Source organism: Oryzias latipes, chromosome 24 (genome assembly GCF_053564925.1).
Source record: "Oryzias latipes strain Hd-rR chromosome 24, Olatipes_Hd-rR_3.1".
NCBI classification, from domain to species: domain Eukaryota; kingdom Metazoa; phylum Chordata; class Actinopteri; order Beloniformes; family Adrianichthyidae; genus Oryzias; species Oryzias latipes.
Window position 1 is genome coordinate 10168219 of NC_136260.1, and position 23868 is coordinate 10192086.

The 23868-nt window shown below is 39.6% G+C and overlaps 2 protein-coding genes across 10 annotated transcripts; both read left to right on the top strand.

The window, feature by feature from the left end:
* The first annotated feature begins 168 nt into the window (after positions 1–168).
* Positions 169–13398, top strand: wdr26b (WD repeat domain 26b). The gene is made up of 14 exons (XM_004083715.5): positions 169–922; positions 2829–2928; positions 3872–3928; positions 4720–4856; positions 5070–5167; positions 5291–5447; positions 5583–5721; positions 6588–6728; positions 7261–7380; positions 7537–7682; positions 8663–8741; positions 8858–8987; positions 9125–9319; positions 10296–13398. The coding sequence occupies exons 1-14, from the start codon at positions 615–617 to the stop codon at positions 10319–10321; spliced, it is 1833 nt and encodes a 610-aa protein (XP_004083763.1). The 5' UTR covers positions 169–614; the 3' UTR covers positions 10322–13398.
* A 1575-nt stretch (positions 13399–14973) lies between these two features.
* fez2b (fasciculation and elongation protein zeta 2b) lies at positions 14974–23504 on the top strand. Of its 9 annotated transcripts, XM_011491822.4 has the most exons (11): positions 14974–15384; positions 17809–17917; positions 18211–18333; positions 18643–18784; positions 19071–19198; positions 19328–19477; positions 19680–19760; positions 20166–20241; positions 20324–20389; positions 20591–20619; positions 20903–23504. In XM_011491822.4, exons 1-10 carry the CDS (start codon positions 15080–15082, stop codon positions 20599–20601), a joined length of 1191 nt encoding a protein of 396 aa, XP_011490124.1. In that variant the 5' UTR covers positions 14974–15079; the 3' UTR covers positions 20602–20619; positions 20903–23504. The 9 variants fall into 9 exon arrangements, with proteins under 9 accessions (XP_011490124.1, XP_011490122.1, XP_078798534.1 ...); XM_011491820.4 differs by lacking the exon at positions 20591–20619; XM_078942408.1 differs by lacking the exon at positions 19680–19760.
* Positions 23505–23868: the final 364 nt, after the last annotated feature.

Genomic DNA, 23868 nt, shown 5'->3' on the forward strand with positions numbered 1-23868 from the left:
TTCAGACAAACACACAAGATAAACTTCATCAATCAAGAGACTATGAACAATAAAGAATGTCCAATTTTATGTTTTTATGTGAGGTGTTAATTGTCCACTTATTTATTATTATTTGTTTTTTATTTATTTTTAAAGGAGTATATGGTTAATGGTTCCCATGCGCCACCCACGGATTATGGCTCTACCCGGAAGCTTGATAGTGTAGGAATTTCCGGTTACGTCAGAGCGTCAGGACTCCATTAGAGTTGCAGCTGTTTGTAGAGAAACATCAACAAAACACGGTAACTGACAGGTCGCTCCGTGCTCGACAACAAGGCCTCAAGTCTGGAAGGATAACTTTCATTTCCCACCCGGAGCTCCGCCGTATTCTAACCACGGCCGCTCTCGGTGAGGAAACTCTGGCCTCCGCTTCCTCCTCCTCCGACTCGGACACCGGCGGAGCGTCGCCGCCCCCGCGGAAGAAGCACCGAGCCTCGGCGGCGGAGGGAGTAGGAGAGCCCGGGGCTTCAACAGTTTTAACAGGCCTCTCTGGAGTTGTCTTGGGACTTGCTACTCACTCTCAAACCACGTCGGCCATCCAGTTTAACCGAAGTGTTGTCAATAATCTCAGCAGCATGCAGTCAAACGGGGCAGGACAAGGACAAGAATCTTCAGAACTACCCTGCCTCAATAGCGCACAAAACGGAGAATCGTCCTCGGCTGGTGGAACCCACTCCAATGGGCTTCTGTCCAACACAGACAACGGCAACAACAGTGTCGGTACCAGTAATGGCTCTTCAGTTGGGCCCTGTGTCGGGACTTCGACTGCCTCGATGGCGTTAAACTCGGAGGTTGGCTCGTTGAAAAAGAAGAAACGACTGTCGCAGGCGGAGGAAGATGTCATACGATTAATAGGGCAACATCTCCACGGACTGGGGCTCAAGTAAGTTTATCCGGTGTGCTACTTGACAAAAATATTCTGTAGACATTTTTTCTTGAAGTTAGGCAAATCATCGACAACAGTTTTTGAGGTTACGAGGAACTATGCAAGCGCAACTAGTAAGAAAAAAAAAGAGCTATGAGAGCGCTTGACATACACAAACATGGGGGATGGGGTTGTAAGTTAGCCTGTCAGCTCGGCATTTGGTAAAAAGAAGGGGTCCATCTTGCACAATAACAGTTAGCCTGGGTGCTAACGGCAATAGCCTGCGCCGAGTTCGGACCTGAAACGTTCGTGCTCGCATAAAACAGCTTTCAGAGTGTCAATGTTCTGCTAATTTACCACCAAATAAAGTTTGTTTGGGGACCCAAACGCCATGTTGTGTTGACAAAGATACACATTTTGCCCTGAATAAAAGGCATTACATCATCCAGCTTTAGCAGCGTTTATTCACCCAGCAGGACAAGATCTATTAACTTGTTAGGCTTCTGTAGCAATATAAAGTTAAAACTATTAGAATTAATGGACTAGATTAGTCGGTTTGTACTGTAGATCATTTTTAGTTTAGGGTATTTGCGCTAAACTAGAATGCTGCGGGGGATTATTTATTTAGGTTATTAGGTGTACAGCTAATTTAAATCCAAACGAATTTGTGTTTTTCCAGTTTATAACTTTGTAAAATTAGACAGTTTAATTTGGAACCTCTTTAAAAGAAGCATGTAATATCTCAAAACAGTAATAACCGAGATGCTAACGAAAACGAGTCAGGTTGTTCAGATGTGTTGTTTTCCGCAAAAGCGATTTTATTCGTCATATATTTAGGTTGATGCATCAAGCGGGTTAGCAGGTTTATGTTTGATGTCTTTACGTCAGTGTCGCGGTCTGGAAGCGACCTGACAACCCACGATATAGCGACATGTGTGGATCTTTTAGATGGCGTTTGCTGCAAGACATCCCGTCGGTGCTCCGAGCAGCATTTTGTTCCTGATGTGAGCAGAATCGGTCGGTTTTCATGGCGGCTGAGGAAGGAATGCGCTCTCACCAGCTGTTTTAGATGGAAAGGCTGTGCTGGAATCTAATTATAGCATAGTGGGATTTGTGTCCTCGTCTTCTTTAAAATGGATGTGGTAGTTTCTGTAACTGCTGTCATGATCAGGTTCTAGGAAAGCTGATAAATCAGCCATTGCCACGCATCAATGAGGGATACTGCTCTTTACAGCGGCGGGGGGGGGGGGGGGTGCTTACAAGTTGCCTTGCCTGAAGCTTAGGAAACGCAAGATAAGCCTGTGTAGCAGTCAGTTGGATGAGAGGCTCAACACAGAGCTGCTGCGCCACTTCATTGATACCTGAGCATGATGTCATCATGCTGAAGGTGTCACCCCCACCCCCATCTGCAGACTTGATTTCATTATCTTGCACACACACACATGCGTATCTCAGCAGGCATATTTTTTGGCGGAATATGTTTAGCTGAGAAGATATTTGGCATGCCTATGCTTTACACGCAGACGTAGTGGGTGATGTCAACTGCAGAGACTTCAGTCTACAGGAAAAATAAAACCTGTATGGGGGTCCACTCCTTTAGCAGATCATGAGATATCTACTTATTATTAAGACTTTTAAGGTGCTGTTTTGTCATTTTAAGGCTTTACAAATCCCTGACTTCCTGGTCTGTAGCCCCAGCGGTAATATTTTGTGTAAATGAAGAAAAGTGTGATGTCATTTAAAAATATACCCTTAAGATATAATTGTATCCTGTCTTTTAAGCCTTCACATCATATTAGGGAAGCTGAGGTACCAGCTGGGCAATTCTCTCTCTCTCTCTCTTTTTTTTTGTACGTTTTCTAATGTTGGAACATCATCACAGCTTGGTTTGACATTGTTTTGCTCCCTGTTTGTTTGTCCACAGTCAGACAGTTGATCTGCTGATGCAGGAATCGGGGTGCAGACTGGAACACCCGTCCGCTACCAAGTTCCGCAACCATGTCATGGAGGGGGAGTGGGAAAAGGTTGGTCAGGTTTAACGCAAGCAGGCACTTCAATTGTGTAATTTTTTTAACCCAACCATATCAAATAAAACAATTTAGTTTGGTCGTTACAAAGAATATCAACTTCTGCTGACCAAAGATTTCACCAGAGGTCAAATCTGATCCGAGGAGATCTGCAACAACATAAACAAATTTCATGCAGTCATCTCTCTTTGTAAATTGTGTTTCTGTGTGCATTGTGTCAATTGTCTCTGATTATAAAGGTCAATTTTGTGGTCGCTGACTATTTTATTAATGTCTACTTGGTTTTGGAATTTTATATTTGGCTTAGATCTTTTCAAAAATGCATCTTCTAGCTTGATGAATCAACAATGGGACATGTTTATCTAGTGATGGTGATTTTTCAGGTCATTTTGGATTACACTGCATTGTTGAGGGATCATAGCATTTTCACCTGGCTCATACCAATGTTTGAGGTGCTTCTTACATTATCACAGCTCTGATAGCAGCATGCTGTTGATTTTAATAAATTTAGGTAGCTGTTGTTTTCCTCTTCAGGCTTCCTCTGTTGTTTTGAATTTAGCTGTAGCTACGTGCAAAAGACGTCATTTTTAGCAGTCTGCGTTTTTTCACAAAATGGTTTTGCAGCTATAAACGTAGTAGTTGGGTCTTAATTATCTTCAACTTCTTGAGGCATCTAATTCTTGACATATTTTGCCTGCAATAGCTAATAAGATCAGGGTTTAGTCCATCATTTGAAGTCGAGTGGAAGTTTAGATTGTTGTTGTTTTTTTTTACTCTATATTAAATCTGTTTTTTAACATTAATAAACCTGGAAAAGTCTTGTTTTTTTGAATAATGAATTTATTATGTCTGAATAACTAATTGTAATATTTTTCTCCCCTTGTGTGCATGCATGAAAAGTGCTGAGCTCACACATCATGCCTCTTTTGTTTCTGTCCAGGCTGAGAATGATCTCAACGAGCTGAGAGCACTGATGCATTCTCCCAACGCTATTGTGGTGAGCTCACTTTGCTGTATCCTGAAGCGGACTGAATGACTGGACTGTCACTTTGTCGGCTCAGCTGCTGCTTCCAGAAGTTCGCTGTTATAAAGCAAGCTCGCAGAAATCGGAGCTATTCTAGATCCAACATTTTACAATACTCGAGGTTAAACACAGTTTAAACATTTAAAAAAAAATGGTTTGATGAAATTCACAGTTGTTTAAAATGCTTTTATAATTAACTGCTCATATTTTTAATGCTATTTCTAGTTAACAATGAATACTTTATATTCATTCTTTTATGAAGGGTTCACTAGTCTCGGGTAATGGTTCACTTTCAGCGGGTTTTTACCCCAAACTGGTCACTTTACCCGTTACTACTGTATGATGACAACACAGTTGACCTTTATCCCACATGGTGGAAGCCTTTGAAACTGGCTGTGTGAGTGTTTTCTTTGTAAACGCGGGTGTGTGACTTCTGCAATCATTGTGTTACAGTTAAAACTCTTTTTCTGGCTCTTCTTCGGTTTGAGCTGCATAGCTGAGATAAGACTTCAAGCCTCAAATGTTTCTGGTGGCGTTCAGTATTTGTCAAAACACACAAAATTTCCCCCTGAGTAATAGCGATAATGGAAGTCGTTTTGGCTGCCGTTTAAGTAAGTTTGAGTGCTGATTATAGAATCCTATTCCATCATTTTTGGATCCTTAGTAAAATTGGACCAAATATAATTATTGATGCCTTATGTGAAATATCTTGTAAGAAAGCAACCATTAATGAATTATAACCTCTTTTTTATTTTTCCCCTCAGCGTATGAAGTTCCTGTTGTTGCAGCAGAAGTACCTGGAGTATCTGGAGGATGGCAAAGTCCTGGAGGCTTTGCAGGTTCTCAGGGGAGAGCTGACTCCACTCAAATACAACACAGATCGCATCCATGTACTCAGCGGGTATTTTCTCCTTTTATTCTGCCTTTTTTTTTTTTTTTTTGCTTGTTGTTTTTTTTAAACCACACCCATCTGATGACACGCACCAATCAGCTGCCCGATACTCCTTTGATGCTTCCTGGTTTATAATGACAAGCTTCAGGGGCATAATGTTGTTTGTCTTACTACATTATTGATGTGTTTTTTACTTTTCCTAATTGTCCTTCTTCCCTGCAGATATCTGATGTGCAGCCATGCTGAGGATCTTAGAGCCAAGGCAGAGTGGGAGGGAAAGGGTACCGCCTCCCGCTGTCGGCTGTTAGACAAGCTCCAGAGTGAGTGTCACCACTCGGTGGAACCGGCAGGACAACACAACTTGAAGCACAATCTAACTTGCAGACGTGAGCTTGTTCACATTTGGGGGCTTATTTCTGTTTCTTCCTTTTTGTTTATGGCAGCATACCTGCCGCCCTCTGTGATGTTGCCCCCAAGGCGACTCCATACCCTATTAAAGCAAGCTGTGGAGCTCCAGAGGGACCGCTGCCTTTATCATAACACCAAGATGGATAACAGCCTGGACTCTGTCTCTCTTCTGCTTGATCATGTCTGCAGCAGGTGATGAAAAACAGTAACTCTGCTGTCTTGATGAACACATACAAGTTTTCATCTGCAGGACATCTGATGTCCTGCAGTGTCTGGTTGCTTCCAGGAGCCTCATTAAAGTCTTTCTTTTTTTTGTCATTTTCACAGGAAGCAGTTCCCCTGTTACACCCAACAGATTCTGACAGAGCACTGTAACGAAGTTTGGTTCTGCAAATTCTCAAACGACGGCACCAAACTAGCGACAGGCTCCAAAGACACCACGGTCATAATCTGGCAAGTTGACATGGTGAGTAAAGATCAAGGCTGCACATGTCTGTTGGATTTTTTTTATTCAGAGAAGAACGCTGAAAGGCTGACGGCACACGCTGATGGAAGGACACACAATAGAAAAGGCATCATATCTTTTCCTAAACTTTCATTAATGTATAACAAAATTAACAGTTTTTATAATCAAATGCTGAAAAACTTTCAAACTTATGAATATTAGATAAAAAAATTCCAAACTAAGTTTGTAAAAAAGGCTATAGCACATTTTTCAAAATTGCAATCATTCCAGTCTAACTGATAACCCCTTTAAATCAGAAAGGCTCTCCTACTCATAAACAAGGTTCAGATCTCATTCCCTTTATTTCTCATTTTGTAGAGAAGACAACCATATACATTCCTTTTTATTAGATTTGCCTAAAAAAGTCAGATATGGACAATATTCTTTTTTTGTTGTTTTTTTGTTCTGGACTTTTTATCCAAACACCCCTGAAAGATTGGAAAATTGACAGATGCGTTTGATTTTAGTAAGATAAACAGACTAGATGCTGGAGCCAATTTTTCCACTTTTTGTTCTTTCACTGATACTTTCATTTGGAATATTCTGAGGGGAATGTTTTTGTTTCTACAGAGACCCAACAGATAAGGAACAGATGAGAATAGCTTCACAGTAAAATGAATCTGCCTGACATGTGATGTTCAATCAAGACGATAGAAACAGTATTTTTTTCTTCTTCTACTTTTAATGTCACATTTTGGAGGCGTACTAATTTTTTGTTGAATTGTCCAAAGCAAGTCTGTCTATTGTTTTAGCATCCTCACACTGAGGACACTAGCAGGTCTTTGTCATGCTTCGATTCAATTCTTGTCTTATTTTTGTGTGTGCAGGAGAGCCATCAGCTGAAGCTGCTGCGAACTCTGGAAGGCCACGCGTACGGAGTCTCCTACTTAGCCTGGAGTCCTGACGACACCTACCTGATAGCCTGTGGACCGGATGACTGCTCTGAGCTCTGGCTCTGGAATATTCAGGTAACGCGGACGCAGAAGAACGTCTGAGGACACAGCTGAGGGATTTCTTCTCTGTAGCAATATTTTCCAAAATGGCAAATTCAGATTGGTGTTAGTGCATTTTATACATTGCTGGTTGTGAGGTGACCTGTGTGAATAAACTTCCATCACTTTAACTTTAACATGTAAACAGTTTAGGAAGTGTATCATGCTGTGATCTACTCAGTGTTCATTAACAATCAGGATCAATGCAGGGTTGTTGATATGAAGAGAAAGCTGCCATCATAATTTATTTACTAAACCAAATTTAACCTAACATTGTTGATTAAACTACATTATGGAGAAGCTCACCTTTTAATATTTGCAAAAAGTGCTCTATTAATTCTTGTGTACTCAATGACCTCTTCTATTCACCTATCCAGTCCCGACCTGCTCCTTTCCTTTTACTCCTCCCTCCCCGTCTCTTAATGTGTCTGCTGGCTGAATCCCATCCCCCTGTTCTTGTTTGCTCATCTGTTTTTCTGCTGCCTTCTTCAATGCCTTTGTTCGCCAGACGGGGGAGCTGCGCACCAAAATGTCGCAGTCCCATGAAGACAGTCTGACCAGCGTGGCCTGGAATCCTGACGGCAAACGATTCGTCACCGGAGGACAAAGAGGACAGTTTTATCAGTGTGTAAGTGGATTTTAAGTTGTATGTTTATTTTAGGCTTAATACTTAGTTTTATTTGTGTTTGGTATTTACCTTTGCGAATAGGAACCTAAGTAAATGATATTTTTTCAAATTTAAACAGCAGAGCATAGATTATGTTTTATCTGTCTGTGTTGTCAGGATCTTGACGGGAACTTATTAGACTCTTGGGAAGGGGTGAGAGTGCAGTGCCTGTGGTGCCTGGGCGATGGCAGGACAGTGTTGGCCTCAGACACCCACCAGCGAATCCGAGGGTACAACTTTGAGGACCTCACAGACAGAAACATGTACGTGTCTGCTTATCAAGCTTTTGTGCAACAAGGCTAATATGAAATTATTTAGAAGATTCGCACAATTTAGTCTTATAAATTGAAAATTACAGTTTACAGACCCACTCTGATCATCCTTTGATCTAATCTAACAGCAGCTTCAGTGGTCTTTTAATGATGGTTGTCGTTTTTAGAGATAATTTAAAAAACTTGTGTTGTTTTCTAGGACATAGTTTCTGCAGAGTGGCAGTAGTTCATTTGAAATCTTTTTTATTTGATTTGATTTGAAATGGTATATTTCAAGCAATTAAATAAGAATAATACACAAAAACAATACAATCATCAGTTATACATTCATACAATAACTAATCTACTTCCCATCATCCCACTCTCTCCCACTATCTTAATATCTTTCACACCCCTAATCTAACCATATCAGTGCAACAAAATGGTGAGGAACATTTGAGCCATCCAGACATATAGTTTTGATCCAGATTCCAGCTCAGACGAGAAGAACAAAGACGTACATGGATCTATTTGTCTATAAGTGAATGCATCAGAATGGAGTGGAGCAGGAGGCCCCGTGGCCTGCCGTTGTAGGTTCTAGGCCCAAACTATGATGTTTTTCTAATGGCATTTTTTCCATCTGCTGCTGATTCACACCGAAATGAATGAAGACAAAATCAGAAATACAATTTTAAGCTCCATTATCTTCATACATCTCCTCCATCACGAGAAAAATGACGCAAGAACATCTTAAAAAAACAAAAAAATTGATTTTCATCAGAGTGGGTCTTTAATGTTTTTTATCAAAATTGGGGTTTGTTGGGAAAAATAAAATGCTTTTTTTCCTGCTTAATGCTGAAATGTTTCTAAACAATCTTTCTGCTAACAATCCAGATATTTTCCCTCAAAAATGCATTTCTTATCAGCTGCCAAACTTTGCTATAAAATGCACAAATCCCTGATGGACTGTGTTGTTTATATCTCACTTGCAGAGTTCAAGAGGACCACCCTATCATGTCCTTTACTGTTTCAAAGAATGGTAGATTAGCTTTGTTAAATGTAGCAACTCAGGTAAACCTTTGTTTGTTCTCTTATCCACAATACATTTTATTAATAAAGCATAATACCTGGAAGAAAAAAAGGTATGTTTGAGTAGATGTGGATCATTTTATTGTGACATTTTGTAGGGAGTGCACCTGTGGGATCTTCAAGACCGGGTGCTGGTGAGAAAGTACCAGGGTGTGACCCAGGGCTTCTACACCATCCACTCCTGCTTCGGAGGACACAATGAAGACTTCATCGCCAGTGGAAGTGAAGGTTAAACACCCCAAAAATACATTTTCCTTGGATGGAGGCATCTTTATGAAATTAAAGCACATAGAATACTAGGAAAAGTTGTATTTCTGCATCTACTCTGATACATTCCTGTTCCATTCACATTCTGTCTTCCTCAGACCACAAAGTGTACATCTGGCATAGGCGTGGAGAACTCCCCATTGCAGAGCTCACAGGTCATACGCGCACAGTTAACTGCGTGAGCTGGAACCCAGCCGTCCCTGGACTCATGGCTTCAGCCTCAGATGACGGCACCGTGCGTATCTGGGGTCCCGCCCCCTTTCAAGACTCACAAGAGGCAGATGGACCCCATGGTAAACTTCTTCCTCTATATCTACAGTCCAGAAGTTTGATTTTACTTTGTAAAATGTTATTTTGTGGCAGATAAGTTACACTGTTTTACAAACTACAAGTGTCCCATCCGATTAACAAGATCGGAAATGGGGTCCAATCACATGGTCTCATCTGAAACTGGGTTTTGCATCCCAATCAGTGATTGGATATATATTTTATTTTCATTATTATGATCAGCCCTAAATATTTCAAGCTTATTAATACAGATAAATGCCATGAGTCCAGTTAGATCACAACATTTTATTGCCATAAACCGGGACGAATTTGAGCAGGAGACGCACACAAACAGTTCAGTAAAGTTAGCAAGATATTCACAGACTTGTGCTCAGGCACGCTTCTATAAAACGTTAAAACTGATGGCCAGTGTCTATATCAGTTTATCTGAATTACAAATGCATTTCACAAAGAAAAAAAGTTACATTTTTGGTCTCAAATTAGAATAAAATTGAAATACGGCGGCCATGGGACCGTCTACAAAGTGCAAGCTTTGGGAAGAAGTGATTTAAAGAAACTCAGTAATGTCTTAAAAAAAAATCAGTAGTTCCATTGACATAAGCTAGTCCTGAATACTCATCATCATATTCATGCAAAAAAAAAAATCATCATTCATTTTAAAAAATTTCTAATAGAGATATGAATCACATCTGTTTCTCACAGTACTAATTATCAACTATTTTTACTAGTTAGCTATATGTTTCTAGTTAATAGTTTCACTATTCTACTTGATTGTTCAGGCTTCTTTACAGACATTTAACTGTTAAAAGATAAAAAAAAAGGTCAAAAAATACCTGATCAGGATTTCCCTTTTAGAAACTGTAACATATAACATATATATACAACATATATATCTAAGATCTAGAAATAAAACATCTACTTGGAGAGAAAATCTCATTCTTTTCTTTTATTTAGCGACACGTGTCTTTTTTTTCTCCACAGAAAATTGCAGTAACATGGACAGTTGATGGTCAGTAACAGCCGGCATCTTTCTTTGACAACAATCCAAGAATCCCAAGACGAAATTTACAAAGGAATCAGAAGCGAAGAATAGCGAGCAGCGGCCACCAACAACACAAGAGCAATCAAAAGCAAGAAGAAAATGGTTTAAGTGGCCACGGGGGGAAGAAAAAAAAACACGGAGAGGGACATCCTGGATATTTCAAATCCTTTTCAAAAGTTTGATCCCGGCTGGAAGTTGGAAAAAAAATTCAAAAAATAAAAACAAAAAGAAACAGCCAGTACCGGTGGGATCCTCCAGAGGTGAGCTGTCAGCTGCTCTTTCCTTCCAACTGTTCCGTCCTCCCCCATTTCACGGCGTGGCCAGCAGCCATGCCAGGTCCTCGCATGTTTCCCAGGAAGCCCGCTTCTACCTTGAGCATGGAGCACATGGACGTTCCTGTGAAGCATCCAGACCGACAGTGCAGACCAGCCATCTTCTCATTGGACTAAATCTGTCTGCTCGTCTCTCACGCCGAGCGTCTAGTTTCTCATGGACGTGGGTGGGCTGTTGTTGGGGGAGGATGGTGCACAGAGAGATATAGCAACTCTTTTGTATGTATGTTTTCCACTCCCCCCGTTTCTTGCTATATTCTTCATATTCTGTCGTTTGGACAAAGGCGGAAAAGTCCACCTCACCAACACTGACTGACCAGCTGACAATGAACAGGAAAAAAAAGAGGCTATGCTAAATGTGTGAATTTTTTTTATGATAGTCATAGCGTTTATTCTCAATTAAAAGGGGAATCTTAGCTCAAGAAGTGCCCACGGAAAGCTTTAGCGTGAAAATTCAGCGTTTTGTTTCTCAACATTAGAAAGAGAGCCTTTTTATTCCTTAATTTAACGTCCAACAGAGACGGTCGCTCTAAGATTTTCGAGGTGACGGCAATCCCTGTCGCGCTAGCTGCAGCACAACTCCCATGACATCAGAGAGCTTCACGGGCCACATATCAGCCGGGACGGGGGGCGCACACATGGTTGACGAAGATCTCAAAGTTTGTTCCAACCTTCAAAACACGCTGCTGTCCCTGTTGTGTGAGTGGGTTTGCTCCAGCGAACTGATCTTTTGGTGCAGATTCTGTTGGTGTGTGTGTATTTTTTCTTTTTTTTTTTTTGTATGTTTGCGTGTTGAAATTCACACCAGCAGAAAAGCCCTCCCCTCCCCATAAATTCCCCAGAGTTTATTCCCATCTTGAAAATGTAAAGAGGATTTTAAAGCAATTCTGAGTTATCCAAAGCCCCAAAGGGACCTCCCTCCGTGGAACAAAGAATACTTGATAGCCATTTTTTCTTTTTTAGATTGGGGGCTTTAATTTTACATTAGAATGTTGTTTTTTTTCTGCCTTTAACCATTCACCATTTAAATGGCTCTGGATTACTGGCACAAGATATCCTGGAACAAGAACATATTTGATATTTGACTGAGGCTGAAAAAGGAACTGTGAAGTGTTACTTGCAAAAGGTCATTTCATAAGAAAAGTGAACGATTGTAATTGATTAGTGGAGAAAATGTTCAAATGAAGCAGCAACAATCTGAACCGCGCTCCGATCGCACAACGACAAAGTATTGCAATCCTCAAAACAGAAGAAAACCCAAACTGCCTTCCATTCTTTTTTTTATACATATATATATATATATATATATATATAGTTGCACACAGAATCCAAACTGCACTTTGAGTAGGTCTCATCTCTCTGCTCACACAGCAATGGCATAACACCTCATGGTCGCCCCACCTGCTATCTATACGGCGTAGAAGGTTTCACAGGTTGACAACAGCGGGTTGCATAAGGACTCGAGCCTTTAGCCGTGCTCCTGTTCACTCTGTAAGAGGGTGACTGACCTTCAGGCTAGCATTTTTAAGGCTTTATCACATTTGGAGCCTAAAGAGAGAATTCAGCATTAATGCCTCCTTTGCTCTTCAGCCAAGTTCCCCAGTGGTCATTGTACCATTCAGAGCTCCCTCTCCCTCTTTCTGGGCTGTAATGACAATTTGCTACAGACCAATTTACAGTAAAATGTTTCAAAACCGTGCTTTTCTGTCTGTTTTTATTGCTTTTTTTTTGTTACTTAATGTTTTTGTTCACATTATACCTTTTTTTTTTTTTTTTTTTTTTTTGGTTGAACTCTGTCCCTGTATGATCATATTAAAATATAACCAGACATTTGGAGTCCTCCTTTTTTGTAAGTATAGTAACCATTCATAGCTTTCTTTTACATAAAAATATTTATATCTTTTGTTTGTGATTAATATTCTGTTTCATTTATCTGCCGCCACTATTGAAAACGAATATGCACAGTAACACCCATAACCGGTGAGCAAGAGGAGGGTCATAGGACACGTGTTACATACAATCGATTCAGGTTCTAGCATCCAGCCCTCGCCTTTAAAGAGTTTCCTTCTTGTGAAAATCTGCTTGATTGCATGTCTGTGTGATTAACTGGTATTCTGTTCGGTGTGCCATTGTAAACTGGCAGTTGCTACTTCTGTAACCCTTAGAAATGCCAAATCACTCGAGGCACACAGTGGTGTTTTATGTAGAATTTATTTTATTTTTTATGTCATAGTCTGATATTCACACTTTGGAAACCTCTTAATTCCTGGACTGTAGGATGGACACTCCTCTTCCATGCCATGCAAAAAAAAAATATAAATAAATAAACCTAAGGGGGGGAAAAACATGCACACTAAAAACCCGGAAAAATGTTTCAGTTCAATTTATCACTTGATGGTGGCAAATGCTATGTCTGTATGCAACCTGGTGTCTTCTCTGTTCTGAGTTTACCGAGGGATTCGTTTCTGATTTAACTATGTCTTATTTCTCTGAGGTCACATGCTGGGTAGGTATTTGGAGGGGAATACTAAGAGCTTACTGTAGCATCTTTAGGTTCCTTCGGCTTGGGGGGGGGTCGGGGATGATGTTTTGGGGTTTGCGTTCAATGTCTTATTTGCAAAAGTGATTGTACTGTTTTGTATTGTCGTGTAGGAAAAAGTGTTATGTATGCATATTTTCAATAAAGCATTCAGGGTTTTAAAAAAAAAAAGCCCATGAGATTGTGATGAGGTTGGAGTCTCTGCTGGACCAGGTTCTGGAAAGCCCAAAAAAAATGTAACTTTTAAAATGTCTCCAATCCTCTAAACTGACCTTGACTCTACTGACAAAACAGAAGAGGTTGTCTTTAAAAACTTTTATTCTAAATATTTCTATTTCCAATCAAAGTGATCATGGAGAATAATAAATACAGATATATTATCTAACTATTGTGAACAATTTTAATATTTTTTTTCTTTTTTTTTAGAAGTGTACATTTGACAATTACAAGTACAAAAGACCCACCTCAAACAAAAAAACAAAACAAAAACTGCTCTTTTCTTTTAATTATTTGTTGTTTTTAAATTGCTCCTAAAGCTGAAAAATAAAGAATTACAAGTCCTTTATTTCACATTTAACTTTTTATGTTTTGTTGTTGGAAAAAGTAGTTTAAGATTTTTTTAAGTAATAACATTTTATACTAAAATGAGAACACTGTTGTGTAAGTGAAACATCTTTCTTGAAAAAAACTTTACATTAATTTATATAAGGTAAAATATATAATAAAATAACAAATAGTCTTTTTATATTTTCTGCTAGAAATGTGTTCACATGATAAATGTATCTTCATGTAAATTACTATTGATGAAATTTTTTTTTAATTCTCTGAACAACTTTAAAATAATGCATATCTTCTTACATACCTGTAAGTAGAACATATATTAAAAAATTAAACGAATACATATTTAGATTTTGTGATTTGCAATAGTCTAAAAACTACAGGGATAACATGTAAAACATGGCAATACAAGCAAAGTTTATTTATGTGGCACTATTCTCAGAGAAAAATGCCAAAGAGTTCAACAACTCAGGTCAAAAACTGCATAAAAAAACAACAAATTTTAAGCAATAAACATAAAAATTATCAAATCTTAAGAACATGAAACTCAAATTTGGCTAAAAGCTGTATGAAATAAAATGGTTATAAAGTATTAGGGTGGTCTTACATGTTCCATAACATCGTAATAACTAAAGAAATTATTAACATGAATCTCACCTAGTAAGATAATTATTAAACTATTAAAAGAAAAAAATAACAAATCACTGTACTCTACTTTAAAATGAATTAATTTTACAAGATGTTTGAAATAAATGAACTAAACTAATGGCTTGCAATATGGTAGAGAATGCTTAGATTTAGAAGTCTAAAAATAACGAAAAGATCCATCTCTCTCAATGGAGTTGATTTATTTAAAAAAAAAATCTCCCGAGTAGCAGAATACCCCAAATTTTGAAAATCAAATCAGCAATTTTTTAAAATGTCCCTGATTCTTTGTGACTTGTGATTACATCTTGAAATTTGTTGGAATTATAGATAAATATGATTTAAAGGATGGGCATTATTTTATCATTTTTATTGCTTCCTTAGATTTTCGCTTTTTTTTACTACTTTACAATTGGTGTATAATATTTTAGTAAGAAATACGAGAAAAGAAATGAAAAGAAGTACCCGAACTTGTTTGTTTTGATTCTCCTGAGGTGGGCGGGGCGACGCCGTGACGTCGCGTCCTCTCTCCTCCGTTCCGCTGCCCCGCCCTCGCCTGCTTTTACTCACCGAACGTCGTCTTTAGCCGAAGCCGAACACAGAGCTCCTCGACTGCCGGTGCTACACCGGCTGAGATCAAACGGCAGTCATGGCGGCGCCCTTAGCCCATTTCGACGAGGACTGGCAGGACTTCAACGAATTCCAGCCTTCGTCGGACTCTAACGAACAGCTGGACCAGCTGAATTCGAATGTCGGTGACCCGTCAGGCCTCGACGATTTCTCGGACTTGGACAACTGTTTCTCCGGAGAGATCTGCAGCTTCAAGTCGATGGAGGACCTCGTTCACGATTTCGACGAAAAGCTGACAGATTGCTTCCGAAACTTTAACACCACAACGGAAAACATAGCTCCAGTCAACCCTATAACGGAGGAAAACTTCCTGAAAGACGACGAGTGAGTTTGAGTTCTATGCGGCTTTTATTTCTGCCAACTTTTAATGGCACTGCTGCTCTGGTTCGAGGCGGTTTAGCCTCCGGTGCCTAGCATCCCCTTCATCTGTGTTAGCTTAGCTAGCTTCAATCAGTGTTGTGCAAAGTTTGGGTAGTAGATCAATGTTTATCCCTGAAAACTGTTGCGGTGCTTTCGAAAACCGTAAACGATTTTTTTTTTCATCTAAATATCTACATATTTATTTACTTCGTTGCAATTGACCAACTATCGTCTTGTTGTCGTGTTAAAATTGTGGCTCAGTCTTTAAATTGCCACGTTACCGATTTTTTATAGCATTTTTGTTAATTACAATTCACAGAATCCCAAGTTTTGCACAAATGTTTTACGAGTATTCTTGCTCAAATCATATGAACAAAACAGATTTCTTTTAAAATTGTTTATTATTATTATCATTATTTATTTATTTTTAATCCAAGTACTGCTTTTAATAGGTTACGTCTTACTAAGGAAATGTTCTGGCATCTCAGCTGGAAATCATAGCAGGAGCCGCGTGCCTGTTTTCAGCCAATCAGAGTAGACTTTGTTTTAACACTTCACTTGTTAGCCTTTAATTTCATCACGTGATCTCTAGGAACGTAGATTAAAATCCAAATATATAATCAAAATTATTTTAACTACATATTTAACCAGCACTGAAATGGAAAATGTTGCCTCCCCTCTGTTTTTTCTTTAATAAACATAACATTATTTAGGAAATGCATCCTTTGTTTCACCGTTGTTTTATGCACAAATCTTTCACCATTATTTACACTCATTTCAAACATGTTTTTATCAGCTAACAAATATATTCACTGAAACATGGTTTTTAGAAAATATTTTTTCAGTATTTTAGTTAATTTTAGTATTGAGTTGTTTTCATAATTGCTTAAATTACTGTCATTTTTTGAGTTTTCGTCAAAAAAACGTTCTCCAGGTAATGTCAGCTGCCAACTAGGTCTCTATAATCTATTCCTACTATCCAACCAGTTTGAGGCAAGTTGTTAATCAAAAGACCTGTATCATTATAAAGTAATTTCACAATGAAATAAATCGGTACGGGACTTCCCATGAATTCTTGTTTGTTTACACTTGATTATCTTGCAAGAAATACAAGGACTCTTGAAAACTTCACCTGTACTGTTCAGTATTCAGGTGTAGTCCACTGGTTGAAGTTTTAAAGTTTAAAGTTTAAAATGAGCCAATATTGACTGAATCCAATCGTTAAAATTAATCTTTACAGCCCTGCTGATTGTGTCTTTTAAGGATGTTTAATTAACTTTTAAGTACATTTTAACCTGCCTTTTTTAAGATACGTATTGTACACCTATTTACAAAAGTCAACAAGTAAACATGTAACCCAACCTAAAATTATCGGTGCAGAAATATTCCCAAATGCAATTTGGTGCTTAATTTTTTTAAATACATGTAATCGATTACAAGAAAAACACCAAAAACACAATTTTCATCAGAGTGGGTCTTTAAAAACTTGCTTATTTTCTGGTTATCTTCATTCTAACCTATCAGTTTAGTGACTTTATTGTCTGTCGCCCCAAAAACATTCTCTTTAGAATGAGAAGGTTGAGCAGACACGATGAAGGCTGCTAAAAACCAAAGGCAGCACACAGAGGGCAATAATTGGACGGCTGCCCGGTGAAGCCTGAAGACCTGTGCCAGGCTCAGGGAAGCACTTTTCTTTGTAGGACGTGTCCCGCCTCCTAACAAGTCATCAAGAAAGATCAGAGCTGAGAGGCGCTGCAGGACGACATGGGATGAAACCAGGATGTGCGTTTAGTGAGTTCCAGTCATAGTGGGTCAGAAAAGACGAGGAAGTTGTGTAATCATGCGTGCGATTTATAGATAAACACGAAAAACGCGCACAAACTGTAAGGGACGAGTGATTGTGGAGATGGGGTTGTGCTGCGATCACGTGTCTGAGACGCTGTTGAGGCTCGGGGCACAAACAGCCTTTGCTATTTTAAAGCGGCCCGACTGCTCGCCAAGCAGAACGTGATGACTTCAGGGAGAAACATGCGTGTTATATAAACCTCTGCTCGTACATGTGTGTGTGTGTATGGGAGCAAGAGAAGGGCTGTGATCTGTTGGAGCCAATGTGACACATGGGTTCACAGCATCCACCCTGTCACAGCCAAAAGTACATCTACTGAGTTAAAAGCCACTAAGTAGCAAATATTTTTACACTAAACTTGGTTTTACTGTCATCTATTGGCTCTGAAGAGCGTTCACGTTTGAGGAGGAAGATGTTGGACTTGAAGAAGAAGTGATCTGAACAGCTCATGCTGTGTCACGCTGCAAAGAGAAGGACATGTTTCCTCTTTTTTTGTTTGTGTGTGTATTTACTCTGTGTTGTCTCACTGCTGTGCGTTTCAGGGTGTGGAACGCTCTGACCAACAACTACGGCAACGTGATGCCTGTGGACTGGAAGACTTCCTACACTCGTACCCTACACCTTCCATCGCTCAAGCTCACGCAGAACGAGGTATCACATGCTGGATCACGTTTCAAGCAGGTCCTCAAAGTTATGAAAAACAAAGAGCTATAACTTTTAATCCTTTCTTTTTAGTAGAAACAGACAAAAATATGCCAGAAAATAGTTTTGTTTTTTGGCCTTCATCCTTCTGAGCAATTAACTCCTCAACAGGAATTTTCATGCAAGACAACAATATATAAAAAGACGAAAAGCCTCTTAGTGTGTTTTGTGTAAGAATAATTTTAAAATGATGCTTTGAATTTGTGCCTTTTGTCTAAAAAATCTGCTTTTTCTTTGGCCAGAAGTTGGATAATCAGTCGTTGGATCCGTCTGATGATGATGACGAGGAGCTGAGGGAACAGCTGGACATGCACTCCATCATCGTCTCCTGCATCAACGACGAGCCGCTCTTAACCGCAGACCAGGTCAGCCGCATTCAAGTTTCGCTATTGTAGTTTTTGGAGAAATATTTGAACGTAATTATGGTTACTTTTTTGAATTTACGCACAAATAAGGCTTTCTATCAACATTTTCTGAATGAATAAAAACTACATTTATATTGTAAACCACCCAAAAAATTTTTAAAGATCACAAAAGTCTTTAATTGGCATGTTTGAAGTTTTTCCAAACAGAGAAATGTCACACATTGTGTTAACATATGAAAACTGGTTTAAATCAGCTGAGAATAGACACCTGCAGCACCCCAGTGAGCATTTTGTTTTTGTTTTTTTCAGGTAATAGAGGAGATTGAAGAGATGATGCAGGAATCTCCAGACCCTGACGATGATGAGAGCCCCTCCCAGTCCGACTTGTCCATGCTCTCTCAGGACCTCCAGGGTTTGAAGCGGTCCGGCTCCAGCTCGAGCTACGAGGAACGTCAGTAATCCGGCATCCTGTTGGAATTTTGCTTCCGTTCCCCTTTTATCTCAGTCATAAGCGTGAATTTCACAGACATGTGAGGCGATTATGTAACACACGATATATGGCCCCAGATTAATGTGCACCGAAGCCATTCATGTGTGTTAAATGTGTTTTGGTGAATCATTTTTAACGTGTAGCTGAACCATTCCGGCATTCTTAGTAAACGTAAAAAGTGTTAACATCATTTGATCTTCTAAACTTCCTAACATCCCCTGAAGAACATGTGCTTCTGTGGTTGCAGGGCTGCGGCAGATGTCCATGTCAGAGCTCTCCCAGACTCTGGAGGAGGTGGAGACGGCCATTCGCCGCTACAGCGAGGAGCTGATCCAAGCCCTGGCACTGCGGGATGAGCTGGATTTTGAGAAGGAGGTTACTTTCCTCTTTCCTTTCTAACAGCCACATTTTATTTTTCTGTCATCTGCTTCACTGTGAGGATTTTGTGAAGTGCCAAAAATCAGATCCTCACGTGGATTTAAATGAGGTTTTCTTCCCCTGCAGGTTAAAAACAGCTTTATTTCGCTGCTGATTGACGTGCAGAACAGGCAGAAAGAACATCGTGAGCTGCGGCGAAAGAAGAAGAAAGTCAAAAGTGCATCTCTGTCGGGGCCAAACGGTCAGAGAGCAGCCAGCACGCATGTTCCCGGCACGGTTAGTCCATAGTCACACTCTGAAAACCTCTGCATGGTTTTTTTATAGCGATGCTTCATAAAATAGGCTAAGGAAACCTCTTCACACAGATCCAAGGAAAGTCTGAACGTTCGTTTGGGCTCCACAAAGCTGATTTTCTTTTACAGAAAGCTCTTCAACTGTCGGCAAACGTTCTTCTGCTCCTTCCTTTCGCTCTTTGTAGCTCCTCACTCTGGAGGGACTCTCCAATGTCATTCAAAACGGCTTCCGTCAAACTTTTGGCCACACAGGAGGGGACAAACAGGTGCCCCTGCTCCTTCTTTCACAGCTGATTCTTTTTTTATTCTTTTGTGTTTTTCCCATCGGCATGTTTATTTGCACTCCCCCTGCCATCACCGTTTTCTGGTGCCAGTTTTCCTTTGCCCTATTTTATTCATTCTGTTCTTTTTTGGCCTTATTCTGGTTTTCCCTCTTTTCTTTGAAACATTTCACTGACTTTTTTTTTTTTCAGCACAGCATTGTTCAGCTGCGACTTTTATTTTGGAGCTTCAACTTCATTCTGTTTTTGTTTTGAACCCAAAGTGGTGATGTTTGATTTCTAATTTCACGTCAAAAAATGTTATTCGTCAATTAACCAGCAGAGGGAGACAAACATCCTCACTGCTGCTTACTCAACATTTTGTGCATCTTGCACCCATTTTCCTTTCAGTACCTGACAACCGTAATCCCTTATGAAAAGAAAGCTGGCTCCCCTTGTGTAGAAGACCTTCAGATCCTCACAAAAAGTCAGTATATCCATGGAAACACACAAAAAATGTTTCCAAATGTTTCTCCTTTGCTGAGCATTCATTTGTTTTCTCCATACAGTCCTCCATGCCATGAGGGATGACAGTGACAAAGTTCCTGCTCTGCTCACAGACTACATCCTCAAAGGTAAACATTCACACCTTTCATGACCTTTTTGACCTCTTTATGTTATTTGCCCCCAAAACTGTCGATTGTTATTTAGGTTTATGATCTGCCATCACAAATTCTCAAAGTATTAGTTTTTTAATCCCAAACTGGTGAGCCTGGACTCTTTGTTAACATGTGCCTCCCTTGTCTCTCACCTGTGCTGCACTGTCCTTTGGGTAGCTCTGGTATGAGAGCAGTGGAACCTGGAGGTTTGTGAGATTAAACACAGATCCTTCACCTTCAGCTCTGTACCTCACACCCCCCTGCTCTTTTCTTCCTCTCTTAAACAGCCCCCCCCTCCGCCCTAGCGCCGCATTCGCATCCAAACTTGCTTAGAAGTCGCCAGCTTCTCACCCGTAGCTCCTGTTTCCTCCTCACTCAAAACACTCTGTCGTCTTTTAGTCGCCCTTCCATCGGCCACCGCTCTCCTTTAAGCTCCACAAGTCCTCAAAGCTCTTGTTTATTTCCCACGGCTGGTTTTTGTCTCCACAGTTCTTTGTCCGACGTAAAGTGGAAGTCCAGTGTTTCCAGAGTCGTCCATCCAGAAGAGGATGATTCAAGTCCTTCCTCTCTTCCTCCCCGATAGACTGGTTATTTTAAGCAGTTTGTTCTCTCTGCAATCCTTTGTTCTTACTTTTTCTACTTGTTTCTTTTTTGTTTTGTTTTTAATCTTGGCTGTAAGGTGACCTGCCAATAATCAGTGTTAGTCCAGACACCTTACTTCCTGTTCCTTTCAGGTGCTTTTGTATGTGAAGGATCAGGGAAACGACGAGGTGTTTCCCTTTTTCCAATCAGGGGGATGTCGTCCAATCTCTCTGTTTTTGTTCAATTAACATTCGTTTGTGTACGATTTTTCTTTTCTTTTTTTTAACGTTTCATTCTTAAACAAATCCTAGCATCCTGGCATTATTTCAGATTTTCACTTTCTGTCATGAAATCCTGCTTAATTGCACATTTTCAGTCTGGAAACTTTTAAGGACGTAACTGTAACTGAATTTAGTTTTTTTTTTTTTTCTGTTTTTTGTTTTGGTTTGTCCTCCATTTTGGCTAAAACTCATTTGTTTAAAAATGAAATATTTTCTACTCAATTGGGAGAAATTGCACAGCTGTGAATCCATTTGTCTTTTTTGCTATTTTTTAAAAAAAAGGGACAGAACAGAGCATATTTTTAAAAGAAAAGGGTTTATAGAAAGGTATTTTGTAATTGCTGTTTATAGACTCCCGAGTCCTCTCATAGTTCCCCCAACTCCTCTTTTTAGTTGCAGCCAAACATTTGGTTTTGTTGTTGACTTAATTAAGTAGTTTAGGTCTAGATTAAAAGCTCCATGATAGGTTTTAGATTGCAGTGGTTTGAAACGTATGGTAGCACTTTACTCTGTCAATGATCTGGTTTTGTGGTTGTGAGAAAATCCTGTTAGGAGCCTCAGCCTGCGGAGAATCATGCAGCGGTTTCCTTTATTAGGAGAAGTGGCTGTGAGCGTTAGCACCGCCATAGAGGGGCCCTTTCAGTTTTTACCAGACAATAAAACAAAGATGTTGAGGTCAATTGAATTGGTGCTGCAGCGATGAAATGTTTCTTTTTTATGTCCAAGGTTTGAAAAAACAAAAAGAAAACGGTTGTCTTTCCTGATTTTGGTCAACCGAGGACGTAAAGACCCACTCTGATCAACCTTTGACCTCTTGTCAAGGCGTTCTCTGTGGTCGTTTAATTAGGATTAAGCCATTTTAGAGGAAATAAATACCCGTGTTGTTTTCTAGGACAGAGTTTTTGCAGGAATTCATTTGAAATTTTACCCTCCCCGTTTGCTGAGAGCTCTCTGTTTACACTTTCTCCCGCCAGCTTACAGCCCCTCACACCCCCCAACCCAGTATTACCGGAGCGTCATAAAAATATCCAGCAGTATCTAGTCTTCTCGCCCAGCGTATTTTCTATCAATTGTGACCTTTTTAAAACTTTCAGACTGCATTTTTATTCTCCTCCTAATTCACAACAATTTTGAATCAAACAAGTCTCAGAAATGCACCTTGAAGCTTAATTTAGTTTATATATGTCTTCCAGCATGAGCGAAATGCCACAAGAACATGTTAAAAACAGCATTTTCATCAGAGTGGGTCTTCAAACCTTTTTTTTTTTTTAGGATTAAGTCTGAATTCTTTCATTCTTTTTCTGTGCGCGAGGCGTTTATTTATTCTGCGCAGCAACCCCCCCCCCCCCCCCCCCCCACCAGAAAAAGAGATGGAAGAGAGGCTGCCTGTAATGGCAGAGTTTCCCTTTCTGACCATGAGCCCCCACACAGGGAAACCTTCAGATCTCTAGCTGCTCCAGCCATCAGATCCCTCAGGTACAGACGGCAGATCTTTGACTCTTTCTTCATCCGTGCAAAGACGTATTGTCATCGCCTTGGCCAGAATTATAAATAAAATGAATATTTAAATGCTTTGAAGTTGTAGTTGGCTGGATGGGGCTGCAGCATCTGCTCAATGAAAGGGAACTAAAGTTGATGATGGGACTTATTTTCTTAAAAAAGGATTTTTCTTGATTCTGCACAGAGGGAAGCTGACATATCAGTGGTCCATTTATAGTTTCTGAATGAGAACCACAGCTCACAGTGCTATATAGAAATATATATGAAAACAATGAGGGGACAGCAGGGCCTGCATGCACTTTACTGCTGCGAGCCGGTTTCCCAGAATTCCTTTGTAAACAGACATTTTGTTAAGACACTACAGAAAGCCTAGGATTCAGTTTAGTTTGGTTCAAATCTGATGATGCTGCAGACATCTATGGCAATACTGTTGATGAGGATTTTCTAATCCGCCTCTCTTGGCAAACATATCAGTGCAACTCAAATGACAGATTTATACTTATATGTCTTTGAAAAAGAACAAAAAAAACAAAGCAAGAGGCTGCCTTTCTAAATGTGTACGTTCATGACCTCTTAATGCAAAGGTAATCCCTCAGTCTGAGGGTTTATGTTTACTGTTTCCTGTGGATTTGCAGTATATTAATTTATTATGTAAATGTTTTGTAACCATGGCTGTTAAAGTGTTTTACATTGCACCTCATTTAAAATAAAAAGAGTACATGTTCGGATCTGTGTGGCATTTTTTTTTTATCAATCCATTCAGTTTAAGACTGTTAGAGCATTGATTTTATTAAAATAAACTCTCAGTGATCTGAAGTTGGGCTCCAAGTTTGGTTTTTGTGTCTGATTTTCCATTTTTCCCCTTAAAAAATCTTAGGTTTCCTGTTTATACAAATTTAATCTGAAGTACGTAAGGATGAAAAAAACATTTTCACTGTGGATTAAATGACGTTTGCATGGATTTGGTTTGTGTTTCAGGTCAGTGTTTCACCTACATTCACAGGGAACGCAGTCAGTCGCCACGAGTGAAGAAAAAACCTGTGATTCTGTAAAGAATTCTGAATTTAATCTCGAGAGCATTGGTGATGTTCC